This window comes from Aethalodelphis obliquidens, unplaced genomic scaffold, assembly GCF_003676395.1.
Source record: "Aethalodelphis obliquidens isolate GAN/ISIS:26980383/991018 unplaced genomic scaffold, ASM367639v1 scaffold6, whole genome shotgun sequence".
Taxonomy (NCBI): Eukaryota; Metazoa; Chordata; class Mammalia; order Artiodactyla; family Delphinidae; genus Aethalodelphis; species Aethalodelphis obliquidens.
The window spans coordinates 72,696,289-72,710,230 of NW_020837950.1; the positions used below are offsets into that span (position 1 = coordinate 72,696,289).

Consider the following 13,942-nt stretch of genomic DNA (forward strand, 5'->3'; position numbering starts at 1 on the left):
AAGCCTGGACGAATGAATAAAGGAATGAAGGGACTGGAACAGACTGTGAAGCTCCTCGCAGCCAGGCTGGGAGGCTCAGACTTTCTCGTGGAGGCCATGGGGGTGGGGCGGAGGAGTGACAGGCAGAGGGAAAACAGGGACCCCAGTGTGGAGGCCTTGGCAGGACTCCAGGGAGGTGAGTTCTGGGTCTGAGTAAGGCAGTGGCTGGACCGATTTCGGAAGTTCATGAGGGGGACCTGGGAAGATGCCCACGCTTGGGGCTCGTGTGCCTGGTGGGTTGGGCGCCTGTGCCACCTACAGATCAGGGACTTGGGTACAGAGAGGCGGGGTGTGCAGGTGGGATGTGCCAGGATGGTGGAGGAGAGGGGAGCGGCAGTGGGTGGGCACGGGGAGGCCAAAGCGTGGACACTGCAGGCACCGACGTGAGAGGAGACGAGGTGGAGGCTGCGGACAGGAGAGGGGCTGGTGGGCGGGGCCGAGAGGGCACAGGCGGTGGGCGAGCACCTCCCCAGAAGCCATCAGAGGCCTCGTGCTGGCGGTCTCAGAACCCACGGGCCTCTGCATCCCGGAAAGAGGGCTTGATCCTGTGCTGCGGGCATGGGGTGGGGGCCTGCAAGGTGTGTGGCTGGATGAAGGTGTGCCTCAGAGCAGGGCCAGGGTCCACCTGCCATCCCTTGGCTGGGTCCCGCCTCCCTCCCGGCCATATGAGACAATGGGAGGGAGGGAAGGAGGGAGGGAGGGAGGAGGAAGGGAGGGAGGAGGGAGGAGGAGGGAGGAGGGAGGAGGGAGGAGGGAGGAGGGAGGAGGGAGGGGGAGGGAGGAGGAGGGAGAGAGGAGGGAGGGAGGGAGGGGTAGGGAGGAGGGAGGGGAGGGAGGAGGGAGGAGGGAGGGCTGGGGAGGAGCGGTTGCAGGTCCCACACTCACCGGCAGACAGCACACACGAAGCAGTTTGGGTGGTAGGTCTTGCCCAGCGCCGACACCACCTCACCCTCGATGAACTGATCGCAGCTGAAGCAGCGGGTCCCGTACAGTCTCTGGTAGTCCTGGGTGCAGATGTACTCGCCCTGCCGCACGAAGAAGCCGCCCTCGGCCAGGTCACAGCCGCATTCTGGGGACACACGGGAGGGGCCGAGGTAGCAGGTGACCACCAGCTCCCCAGTCCCGACGGGCTCCATGCGTATCCCTCACTACACACAGGCTTCGGTGCGAACTCAGGGTGGCTTGCTGAACCCTCGGGGGGCCAGGCCCTAAGCACAGACTCCAGCTCCGGCCCCTCAGCCTGGAGACGAGTGGCTTTTCTTGTGGAAGCTTCTAGAAAGGTGCACGGACCCGGGAAGAGAAGCAGGCTGTGCTGAGGGGCCAGCCCAGCGCCTCCTCGCCTCCTGAGCCCACCAGGGACGCAGTGCTGATGCCCCATGAGCCCCCCCCAACCCCTGCTCCTCCAGGTGGGCTGTTCCCAGCAGGAAAATAACAGATGGGGAGGCGGTTCACACCTGAGCACCTACCGCGTGCTGGGCCCTGTTCTGGGGGGGAGGATCCCCTGACCACAGTGAGGCTTCCTGACCCCCCTCCACCCGTCTCCCCCAACATGGACGAGGCCAGACCCCCTGCAAAAGGGAGAGAGGCCGGGCACACTCGCACTGACCCCTAATATACCTCCTGCCCCAGGGAGGACCAGGGGGACGTTGCCAGGCGGAGGATGGAGTGCCTGCCCTCAGGACAGGCCCCAGGGCACACGGGAACCCGGCTTGGCTCCAGAGGGAGCAGCCTTCGCGCCCTCCCTGGGGAGGCCCAGCCTGCCAGCCCGTCAGGGCGGGGTCTTTGTGGGTCGCAGCCCCCTAGCCAGAGCCTTGAAATACCATGTAGCCCATCTTTGAATCAACGCCTAAAAATTTTCATCAAAACTTTAACCGATTGCAGAGGCTGTAGTTTCTGGTGAACTGTAAGGACTGGCATCTTTAAATTTAACTAGTAGATCGTAGACGCCAAAGCAAGACCACCGACCTCTGTTTACAAAACCCAGAGACAGGCTCTGAGTAAAAGCAAGCATTTCACCTCGTTCCTCGTTTGCTAGGAAAGCCTGTTGCCATCTCTTCCCCCACAGAACTGCGTGCACATGTGACGTGTTTCAGAGATGGAAGGCGCCTATGGCTCTCTGCAACAAAAATCCCTCCGTCTACGTGGAAATTGATTTATTAGGAATTTCTTATGGCCACCAGGCTCTAAATATTTAATAGCTTATTCTGGGTAGTGTTGTGATGACTGCTACTAGTATATAGCTATCAAAACAACACATATGTTGTACATTTTGGTAAATTATTATTACGTGGATAGAGGACAAGCTTTTCACAGTGCAGCTCTTGACGACACGGATGGTGGTGGTCGAGGGGAGTTCCTGGTGTCTGATCAAGGGAGCCCCGACTTTTAAACTCCACCTTGTTTGGCGCCCTGGGGGATTGGAAGGCGAGGGCAGCCGAGCAGCCTTCCTCCACTGCAGGTGGCTTCTCAGGCTGGTCAGTTTGGGAAGAGCAAGCGTGGGAGTCTGAATCTCCAAGGGTCTTGGGGTCCCCGGGGCTCAGGTCTGCTTGGTCTGGTCAGCAGCGCCCTTTCAGCTCGTGCACCGGTCAGTGCACACGACCCAGGACCTGGGGGCTCCGGGTGGCTCTGCCAGGTGGGACCCACTCAGCTCAGCTCCCACCCCTACACAGGGCGAGGTGGCGGGCCTCTCCCGGGTGTCCCTGTCCCCTCACCTGGGCCACAGGGCTGCACGCGCTGTTACCCGGTTACAGCCACCAGAGTGGCTGGAAATCCTTCCTTCCACATCGTCAAGGAGCTGTTGGCTCTTTGGACATAAGGCTGAGCAGCTGAAAGCCCAGACTCCAGGGCTGCCCGGGGGATGCAGGCTCCACTCGTGCACTGCGCTGTGTGCCCCTGGGCAAGGCCCTGACCTCTCTGGGCCCCCAAGTCCTCATCTGGGCCTACTCAGAGGTGAGAAGGGCAGCACAGAGGCACATCTTATGCTAGCGTGACGTAAGCCCCAAGTCGTGCGGGGCCACCATCCAGGTCATCGTTTTACTGACGTCACTCACCCCAGGAGGCCCGAGGCCGGTGCCCAGCTCTAAATCCTTCTCTCACCCAGCCCGAGGGTGAAAACCCTTCATTCAATCTTGCACCACAGGGCTTCCCTGGTGGCGCAGTGGTTAAGAATCCGCCTGCCAATGCAGGGGACACGGGTTCGAGCCCTGATCCGGGAAGATCCCACATGCCACGGAGCAACTAAGCCCGTGCGCCACAACTACTGAGCCTGCGCTCTAGAGCCCGCGAGCGACAACTTCTGAAGCCCGCGTGCTACAACTACTGAAGCCCATGCACCACAAATACTGAGCCTGCGCTCTAGATCCCGTGAGCCACAACTACTGAAGCCCGTGCGCCTAGAGCCCGGGCTCCACAACAAGAGAAGCCACCGCAATGAGAAGCCTGCGCACCGCAACGAAGAGTAGTCCCCGCTCACCACAACTAGAGAAAGCCTGCGCGCAGCAACAAAGACCCAACGCAGCCAAAATAAATACATTTATTTAAAGAAAGAAAATCTTGCACCACAGCGTAGGCCAAGCAGATGTACCCCGACTCGGGAAGCACAGGCTCCCTGAGGCCTCCGTAGGAGAATTAGTGACTTTTCAGTAAACGCTGCCTGTAACAATTCAGCCCTTGAGTGACGGGCTGGTTCACGGACACCCTTGGCTCTGGTACTAGGCTCATTTTTTTTCTTTTCTTTTTTTAAAGATTTATTATTTATTTATTTTATTTACTTTTGGCGGTGTCGGGTCTTAGCTGCGGCACACAGGATCTTCGTTGAGGTGCGCGGGCTTCTCTCTAGTGGCGTGCGAGCTCCAGGGCTCATTTTCTAATCTTCCTAAAGATATGACCGTATTGACTGTTCTTCGAAGGAGAAGAATGTGAAGAGGGATCTAGCGCCCCACTATAACCTGCATCTACATCACGGAGGCACCAGGAGACTGAATTAAAGCCGCTTTCCTGCCCCGAGAGCCGGGCCCGGCCAATGCTACGTCCTCCCTGCCCGGCCCCGGTCATCTCTGCTACTGACCGGATTGTAGCTGGCTGGGTCCACTAAGGTCGGGGCCAGACGGTAAACCCAGACCTCTGCCTGCTAAAAATCAAGAGTCCAAATCCGTTAATAATTTTGAACGTCCTAATCAAGACAATATATTCTCCTCACATTCCATCTGTCTATCCAAGTGGCCGAGACCCAGTGAAGGGCACAAGCAGCTGTGGGTGACCCGGAGCAGCCCGCCCCCCATCTTTGGCGGTCACTGTGGTCACTTCTGAGAAACGGTCAGGAGGGGGCGGGCCATGGTGGGAAGACAGTCTGCACCACTTTCTGGAACACCCTTTGGCATCGACTCAAAGGAATGTGAAAACCGCTCCTACCCTTTGACCCAGTCGTCTCTCTCTGGGACTCTATCCCAAGGAACTGACCGTGAACGTCCACAGAAGCGTTCTTGCATGGTGTTGGCTGCAGCATCACTACAGTATAATGTAGGAAATAAACGCTGGGCTTTAGGGACAGGCAGCCCGGGCATGAATGCTTCCTCCTGTTGCTTCCTGGCTGTGTGACCTGGGGCAAGTTACTTAACCTCTCTGAATCTCAGAGTCCTCATCTGTAACACTCACGGGATGAGGCATAGGAAGCTGACTAGCCCAGTGCCGGGCTGGAATCGATGTGAACGTTTAAGAGCTGAGGAACGGCTAAGTCTGCTGCAGGCCAGGCATCTGAAGGAATCTGGGTATATACTGAAATTGATGTTGAAGGATGTATGATGGGGAAAGGGCTTACACAGTCCCTTAAAGAGAATACATCGGGACACAGAAGTAAATATACAACAGGACTTCAGATCGAAAAGACTCTTACAAAGGAGAAGATTGGAAGGCTCTCTACCCAAATACGGACGGCAATTCCCCTGGGGTGGTCAGCTCAGGGATGCTCTTGTTCTGGTGTCTGGGAAGAGGAGAGAGTGATTGATGTTAAAACACAAAGCAGCCCGAGAACCCCAGGGCGTTCATGTGAGTTGGAGGGAGCTGGCTCAGGGCAGCGTGGTCACTGCCAGCCCAGGTCCTGACCTAACCTCTGCCTCAGATGCTCCATCTGAAAATAACAGGCCCACGTCACCAGAGATGGCTTCCTGCCTTGACTTTCCACAATTCTGCCATGTGGGCCTGTTCTCATAAACGCCCCTGGAACGCAATCCCTTTGCCCCATTCCCTTGTCACCCCCAGTCGCTAAGACCAGCTCTGGGTGTGTCTCTTCATGGTCCCCATGGGGCTGTGTCCTTGTGGACAACCCCACCTGCTGTTACAAAGTTACAGGCAGAGCTGGTGGCCCCTTCCCCCAACACACACACACACACACACACACACACACACAGAGGCTTCCCTCCCTCCTGTTTCCTTCACTCATTCTGCAGTCATGAGCGCGCTCAGTCCTGCTGCCACACAGATCAGAAAACGCCCGCTTTCCTGAGGTCACACATGGTTGTGGCCTCACCTTTTCATCATTTCAGAGTCGGGGCCCTTGTTTCCCAGGCACCACGAGCAGGGCTACCAAAGCTCCTGGTTGAAAACAAATGTTCTAGGGACTTCCCTGGCGGTCGAGCGGTTAAGACTCTGCGCTTCCAGAACCCAGACCTTCTGGCAGGGGGCGCCGGTTCAATCCCTGCTCGGGGAACTAAGACCCTGTATGCTGCGTGGTGCGGCCCCCCTGCCACAAAAGTTCTAAAAGCGCAGAACTCCACTACACGTAAAAGGTCAAGAGAACCGGATTTGTTTTCCTGTGAGAATTTCAGTTGTAGCAGTGGCGACATTTCATTTTTTCTTGAGGATGTGCTATGTGTGGATGCTTGCTATGTTTCTATCTTACACAGATTCCCATTTTGTATCGTGAAACTAGAGCTGGCTGGATTTCAAGACAATCCAGAAGCAGACGCCCCCTCACACGCTCGTCCAAGCTGCCGTGGTCTCAGGCTGGGGCCCAGGCCCTTCTCCCCACCCTGCCCTGGCCTCCCCTCATCAGCACAGCACCCAGTGGTCCATGAAACTAAAATGGACAGGATCCTCCTGTGTTCTTTCTCTCGCGGTGTCACAGCCCAGGTCCTCACGAGGACCCCCTTCCACCCAGCCTTCCCCCACTCCCCCTCCTCACTCTACTCCAGACACACAGGCCTCGCGCTGTCCTGGAACCTGCCAGGCACACTTCCCTGCTTCAGTGTCACTGCACTGGCTGTTCCCTCTGGCTGCAATGCTCTTCCCTCACCTCCTTCAAGTCTTCAAGCAAAGGTCACCTCCTCCACGAAGCCTGCCCTGATTACCCAATTTAAAATAGTAACTCCCCGGCACTCCCAGCCCCGTCTTTATCTTGCTCTTTGTCTTCCCCTTCCTAGCACTTCACTTTCAGCATATGATGAAATTTGCTTGTTTATTCTATCTAGTGCTTATTGTCTGTCTCCCTGCCCTAGAATGTGATCTCCACAAGGACAAGGATGTCTGTTTTGTCCATGGATGCATCCCAGGCACCCAGAACACTGCCCAGCACGGAGTATGTGCCCAATCGGGTTGTCGAATGAAACTGAGGCTAAGGAACATGTCTAAGACCCACATGAGCTGGGGGTGGAAGAGGTGGGAATTGAACCCAGACCTTCTGGCATCAAAGCCCAAGCCTGAGGCAGCCCAGACGGTCTGGAGAATTATGTGATTTCTTTCACAGATTTTCAGGTTTAACTTTCAGATTTTGAGATGTAAACCAAGGCACATCAAGCCAGTCCCTGGGTGGCAGGAACCCAACACATCAGGATCTCCTGGATCAGAATTAGACACAATTGTCTTCTGGGCTAACAGACCCTGTTTCGGTTGGCCTGGCAACACACCCACCCAGGGACAGCATGGCTGGAGTCAGTCAGTCCCCATCCTCCCATTACTCTTTGCCGGTGGAGTGGATGTGTGACCTAGTTCTAGCCAGCGAGTCATACAGGAAGCCTGTGTGGGCTTCCAGGGAAAAGGTTCTCCTCCCTGATCGAAGGGAGATTACCCTGATTACCCAATCAGAGTAATCATGCAGGGGGAGGGCCCCTTTGCCTGTGCACACCCCTGCCCAACTTCTTCCCCAGGGCTGAGTGTCCACCTGTGAGGATGTGATGTTTGGAGCTACAGCAGCCATCTTGAGACCATGAGGAGAGTTACTGCTGACATGTATAAGATGGGGGGGGGGAGTTGGGGGTGGGGAGTGGAAAAAGAACCTAGTCTTTGATGACTTTTTTGGGCTGTTAAATTAACCAGCTCTGGGGGTGAGGAGGCTACCTCCAGAATTCCTGTTAAGATGGCACATATCCACGTAACTTAAGACACTGTAAGTTGGGTCTTCTTTTTTGTTCATCCAAGAGCACCCTCAATGATTCACAGACTTTGCATCTTCATGAGAGCCTGGATAAAAGATCAATCTAAGACTATGCAATCCTCAAGCTTCACAAAACACAACTTCTCAAAGGCTTGCAGGAAAACTCAGATGCTCCCTGTCACCCTTCAGCAGGTGAAGCAGACATGCCACCTACTGAGGGCAGGGGCCCCCGCTCTGCCGGCAGGCTGACGCGGCACCTGGCACAGAACAAATCTGTGGGTGGGTGGACGTGTGTCCGCCCCCTCCTCACCGGGACGCAGACCCTGCTGGGGGCCCTGCACCCCGTCCCTCCATGCCGGGTCTGGGGCAGAGCTGAGGCTCGTGGGAAGGGCTCCCCCCGCTCTCGCCAGCTGCTCCCACAGGTGTCAACCAGGCGAGTCACACGTCACCCTTTGCTTCATCTTTAACTGGAGACAACGCCTCAGCCCCCCTAATACTGGAGGACTTTGGAAGAAAACACACGGAAAGCACTGAGCTCACAGGAAGCGCTCAGCAGAGGTGAGAGAAGGTGAGAGAAGGAAGCCTCCTCGGCAGGACCGGCAGGCTCCCTGGCAGCCCCTGAGGTTCAGTCCCCCTCCTTCGGCCCCGCTGCACCTTCCACACTGCGCCCCGCACCGCGGGCACAGGCCTGGCCGCCTCCGACGGCCCAGCTCTCCTCTTCTTTCTCTGGCTGACCTTAGAGCCAAAACGCCACCTCCTCCGGGAAGCCTTCTCTGGAAGTTCCCAGCTCCCTCCCGGTGGGCCACCTTCCCAGCACGTGGCTTCTACCACTAACACCCAACTATTCCCGGCAAGCTGGGAGATTGAACCCCTCACCAGACCTCACCTGTCAAAGCTAAATCCCACGCCTTCCTACTTAGCGGTTTCCAAAGCCGGGCCTGGTGCACAGTAGGGCCTCCTGAGACTATGGTGGGCTGAGGGGACCCAGGCAGTTAACGGGCCCCGTGGCGCTGATAAAAGCCACATGGCTGGATTATCTTACACGTGGCGTATTTCCCATCTTTGCCCATAAAGCCCAGGGGCTCACTGCCCCCGCGGCCCGTCGAGGCCCACATGCGAATGTCTGTGCCTCTCTGGACGTCGTTTCAAACCCGCAGGAAAGCAGGCTGTGACGACACCGCTTGCTGTCCAGAGGTAAGGAGGGGTTTGCAGGGCCATTAAAAGAATTCTTTCTTTAAAACTGCCAATTCTTTGGGTTTGGACACTGTGTCAGATTGGTTTGATCTGCCCATCCCTTCCCCAAAATGCTACTTTTCATTTATTCTCAGGAAACTAAATGCAAACACACGAAACCCCGTTGTGCACGACAGAATATGTAGTAACTTGAGCGTAGGGAGAAAGGTTAGGCTGGAAGGACGCCCCGAGCAAAGCCTGGCTCAGATAGAGGGACTTCAAGTGATTTGTTTTACTTTCTTATCTTTTTGGTATTATCTGAATTTAGGGATAGTCATGTTATTTTTTATAATCGGAGAAAAAGCCGCGTTCATTTGGAGTGAGCAGTAATGTTTTCAGTCTCGCTCTGGGAGGGTGCAGGGGCGCCCGAGGTTCGTGGCCCAGCTTAGGTCCTGTGCACCCTGAGGTGCTGAGTTCATGCCACCAGTGACGGCCATTCACCGTGTGGCGACGGGGCCCAAGCGGCCACTTTGCTCTGGCCAGTGGATCACGGACGTGGCTACGGCCATCCGAGGACACTGCCCGGGACCTGGACCTCGTCCTCTGGCCCTCCCCCTTGGGCAGATGCCCCCGTCACCCCCACAGGGGACACGGGCCACGCTGAAAAGATCACGCTGTTGTGTGAAGGTTTGGGATCCGTTTTTCCAGCATCCCAGATCTAACGAGTTTCTGGGGCCCAGCGTGGCAGCTGGGAGGCGGGCTCGGCCACACGGCAGGGCTGTGCCTGGCCCCATCGCGGACGTGGGTCGACGCTCACCTTTGCAGACGAAGCACTGGATGTGGAAGTACTTGCTCTGCACCCGCAGCACCTCCCCCCTGCACACGTTCCCGCAGGTGTTACACAGGATCGCCGTGCTGGCCGGCTTCTCCGGGGCACTGTGGGCAGCCTGGGGCTCCGACACTGTGGGGAAAAGGCGCTGTGTTAGAAAGCGGGACATGCCAGGCACCAGTGGGCAAACCAGCGACTGTGCGAGGACTCGGGGCCCGACGCATCTCCCAGCACAACCCACAGGGCTTCGGGGGACCAGCGGAGGTCAGGTCATGCGAGACCCCGACAGCGGTCCTGTCCCCCACCTCTGTGTGCCCACCTCCCAAAGGGCAGCCGATCCCCCTGCGGCCCTGACCTGGCACGACTGTGGCCCTCAGGGGCCTGGTGAGCTGGCCAGTCCTTCTGCAGCCAGGGACCCAGGTCCCCTCTCCTGAGAGTGCAATAACCACATCCTCCTGTGAGCTCGCTTTGAATCCCCTCTGTGCCCTGGGGACAGGGACCTGAATATTGTCACTGTCCCCCTTAGAGCCAGCCGTGACCTAGGATGGCTGAGGAGGCACTGGAGACCCCCAGAGGGACAGGTCAGGGTGGACGGTCAAAGGGCCCGACTGTGGGGCTCCTGGGGTCTGGGCAGTGCCCGCGGAGGGCGGCGTGCGGGACGCTGGGGCCCACGGCGGGTCTGTGCTCGGGGAGCTCCAGCCCAGGAGTGGCGGCAGCCAGGTGAGGACCAGCTGCAGGCCAAGAGGCAGAGCTGTGGTCGGGGGATGCCTAGGGGCTGGGGACCAGCTCTGTCCCAGCACAGCCTAGAGGCTGGGGACCAGCTCCGTCCCAGCACAGCCTAGGGGCTGGGGACCAGCTCTGTCCCAGCACAGCCTAGGGGCTGGGGACCAGCTCCGTCCCAGTATAGCCTAGGGGCTGAGGACCAGCTCCGTCCCAGCACAGCCTAGGGGCTGGGGACCAGCTCCGTCCCAGCACAAGGAGGCGGTGGAACCGCGGGCAGAGAGCACAGCCCACGACGGGGCCCCAGCAGCCCGACCCACCCCCCACTCAGGACCAGCCCAAGGAGGCGCAGCCTGCCTCTGGCCAGTCACCTGGGACACCCCTTGCAGCAGCCCCCCAGCCCCCATCAGAGGCCCCTGAGCCCCCTCTTCTCCACTGGGAAGCTTGCCCACTCCTCTGCCTGCCTCTGGGTCTCCGCCAGGCACGTGACGGAGGCTGACCCCCCGCCCAGCCAGCTCTGAGCAAACAGCCTTTGGCTTTCGCAAGCGTGGGTCTCCGCTTAGATCCACACCTTCCAGTCCCACGCTCCCGTCTGGGTCTGGGGTCACCGACCTGAGGCTGAGGCAGGGGTGGGGTGCAGGTGGTGCATCTAGGGGACCCTGGGTGGCAGGAAGGAGTGGGGGCAGTGATGGCATGCTTTGAGCTGGACCCCCCCTCGGAGCCCCTCCAGGGCGTCCCTCAGAAGGAAGGGGGCCGGGGCACGGGTCCTGCTCCCGTCGCCCCAGTGAGGGGTGCCCCCAAGCTGGAACGCCTGTCTCCCTTTCCTGGGCTGAATGAGTTCTGAGGTTTCAGCAGAGGCTGAAAGAGCCAGGGAGCCGTGGGCACCTGAGGCAGGGAGTCCACAGGCCCAGGTACACCATCCACCTGTACACCGCTGCAGCCACAGGGGGGCCCTGGGGAGGTGATGCGGGCCCAGAAGACACCCGCCACCTGGGATGCCCCAGATACACCACGCTTCATTGGAGAGTTAAGCGTATTCATACACACACACACACACACACACACAATACACACGCAGAGACACACAGATATACACATACATACACACGAGACACACACATGTATACACACAGATACACTTTCACAGAGACACAGATACACACACACAGACACACAGACACACATACACACACAACTATACATACGCACCCACACAGACAGACAGACACACATACACAGACACACAGATACACACATAGACATACAGATACACACACAGACACACAAATACACACAGACACACACACAGAGACATGCACACATGCACACACACACATTTACAAAATCGCTGAACCCCAGCACTGATTGAGTATCAGCCCCAGAAGGTCTCCTCATTCTTGTAAAAACGGAGGAGGTGGCTGTCAGATAGAGGAGGACACTTCTCCATCCAGTTTCCAGCCTGCCCCCCAGGCCCACCAGACCCCGTCCCGTCCCAGGAGCCCCGCTTCAGCAGCACAGGGCTCCCTCCTCTGGGTCCCGTCTGCGGTGGGGAGTTTGACCGTGGAGGAGGGCCTGGGCCACGCTGGGGACATCAGGCCTTCCAGGAGGAGGCTCTGAAGACCCCAAGGGTAGCAGGTGTCAGCTGTCTGGGGACAAAAGCCACACAGCCTGGAGACACAGGTGCCAAAAAGGAGACGATGGGCACAAAAAAATCATTTGGTGTCGCCCTTAGTACCCCAGGCCCAGGGTCAAGGCCTGCCTGCGTTTCCAAGGGCGTCAGGACCAGACGGCAGACTGGACCGTGCAGAGCCCAGCGAGGGCCCCAGAGCTCTGTCTGCCGTCCTGGGAGCTGTGCTGACATTTCCACTCTGGTTTAAGCGTCAACATACGATGATCACAGAAACTGCCTCATCCAGTACTTAGTAAAATTGGTAAAAGGGGGCAGAGAGCAAGGATGTCCTGGGCTAGAAGTTAGGACTCCCTGTGCGGAACGAGCCATTGGACTTGAAGTTTGAAACCTCAGGCGGAGCCGGCTCACGGCTGTGCAAGGGCAGCCCCAGGGCTCACACGGGGCTGATGGGCTCCTGACTCACCCAGTCCACACAGGCTAAATCAGGATGTGAGGGCGTGGCCGCAAAGACCTTCAACACTATTACCTTTTCATCCATCACGCACACAAAGGACCATGTGCCTCACGTCTCCATGGATAGCCAGGCAAGGTCTACCCACCACCCACGTGGTGGTGGTGGGGGATGGGTGTCAGAGCCCTGGGCGCAGACGGCCGGGTGCAGCCCAGCTTCACCTCCTACATGCAGTAACCTGGAACTCCCAGGCGTCTGTCCATCTGCCATCCGGCCTCTGCTCACAGCATCTGCCCCAGGGGATGCTAGGACCACGGAAAGAAATGCTTGTCTAGCAAGCAGCCCAGGGTCCGGCAGACCATAAATGCTCAATACACAATAGCCATTGTCATTTTCAAGGATACACAGCCTGACATCACCAGTTTCCTGGTTACTGGAAATACTGTTTGATTTGGGGTGAAAGCTGCTTTAAGAGGATCGTTTTTATGGAAGCACCAACTCTGCCCGCCTGGCGCGTCCTCCACAACCTGCTGGGGCCTCTGGTGGCAGGCGAGAGGGCAGGGTGCTGCCCCCTGGTGGTGGAAAGTAGACACTGCACAGAGGGGGCCGTCCGTGCAGGTACCACCCGCGCAGGTGTTCCCTCCAACCCGCATCTGCCCCCTTGGCCCTGGGATCCCAGCCTGAGAATCCTGTGGATTTGAGGTGTGGGCCTGATTACCCCTCAGGATGGACTTACTCCTCGAACCTCCTGAAGCTGCCCGATTGGGTGCTTTGCAAAGGGGACTGGTGCTCCCAGCAGCCGGCAGAGCAAGTGCTGTGGTCACTGCTGCTGCCGCCCGGCGAGTGGACTGGGGCCAAGAAGCGGTGGCCCAGCTGGTACATGACTGCAGCAAGGAGGGATCGGGACCCTCCCGTGGCAGGACAGGACAGGAGTGGGCCCCTAGACAGGGATGCGGCAGTTCTGGCCAGACCTCATTACATCAAGAACTATCAAGACATGAGCTATGAAGCCATCTGAAGGCACCTCAGATGCATGCTACTAAGTGACAGAAGCCAGTCTGAAAAGGCCGCACACTGCGTGACTCCAACCCTATGACGTCATCAAAAAGGCAAAACCACAGAGACAGTGAAAGATCATTGGTTGTGAGGGGTGGGGAGGGAGGGACAAGCAGGCGGCACACAGGGGTGAATACACGTCGTTACACGCTGGTCCAAACCCAGAGAACACGCAACACCAAGAGCGACCCCTGATGGAAACCGTGCACTCTAGTTAATAATAATATAGCAAAACTGGTTCATCAGTTGTAACAAATGGAGCACACACAAACATTCCAACAACCTAACAGGCAGATGCTAACGGGGGAACTGGGGATTTGGGGTGGGGTGTATACGGGAACTCCTTACTTTCTGTTCAATTTTTCTATAAACTGAAAACTGCTCTAAGAAATAGTCTATTAAAAAAAAAAAAACTTAGAGAGAGAAACGGAGAGAGACACGAACTACCACACTCCAGACCTAACCCTGAAGGCAGCAGGCTCATTTCTCTACGACTTCTGGATCGGCTGTAACATTTCATTTAACAAGTCTCTGACTGCGATGATAATAATAACGTAAAACATAAAGTCAAGTGGTAAAGGATCAATCCCATGGGGCCGTGACTACTTAATCGCCCCGAGATAATGAAATCCCAGCCTGGGGAGCCTTGCCGGGAAGAAAAGAACAATTACCGGTAAC

At 57.4% G+C, this 13,942-nt stretch overlaps 1 protein-coding gene across 25 annotated transcripts in view; it reads right to left on the reverse strand.

Moving 5' to 3' along the window:
• Positions 1 to 13,942, reverse strand: part of ABLIM2 (actin binding LIM protein family member 2) — a 150,719-nt gene that overhangs the window by 99,871 nt on the left and 36,906 nt on the right. For all 25 annotated transcript variants that reach the window (XR_003432307.1, XR_003432306.1, XM_027103800.1 and 22 more), the window contains exons 2-3: positions 9,396 to 9,539; positions 925 to 1,108 (exon numbers count right to left, since the gene is read on the reverse strand). Coding sequence is in view for 23 of the 25 variants with exons in the window: in XM_027103800.1 (XP_026959601.1) it covers positions 925 to 1,108; positions 9,396 to 9,539 (328 nt within the window). In the remaining 2 variants the exon portion in view is untranslated. The remainder of the gene's footprint in view (positions 1 to 924; positions 1,109 to 9,395; positions 9,540 to 13,942) is intronic.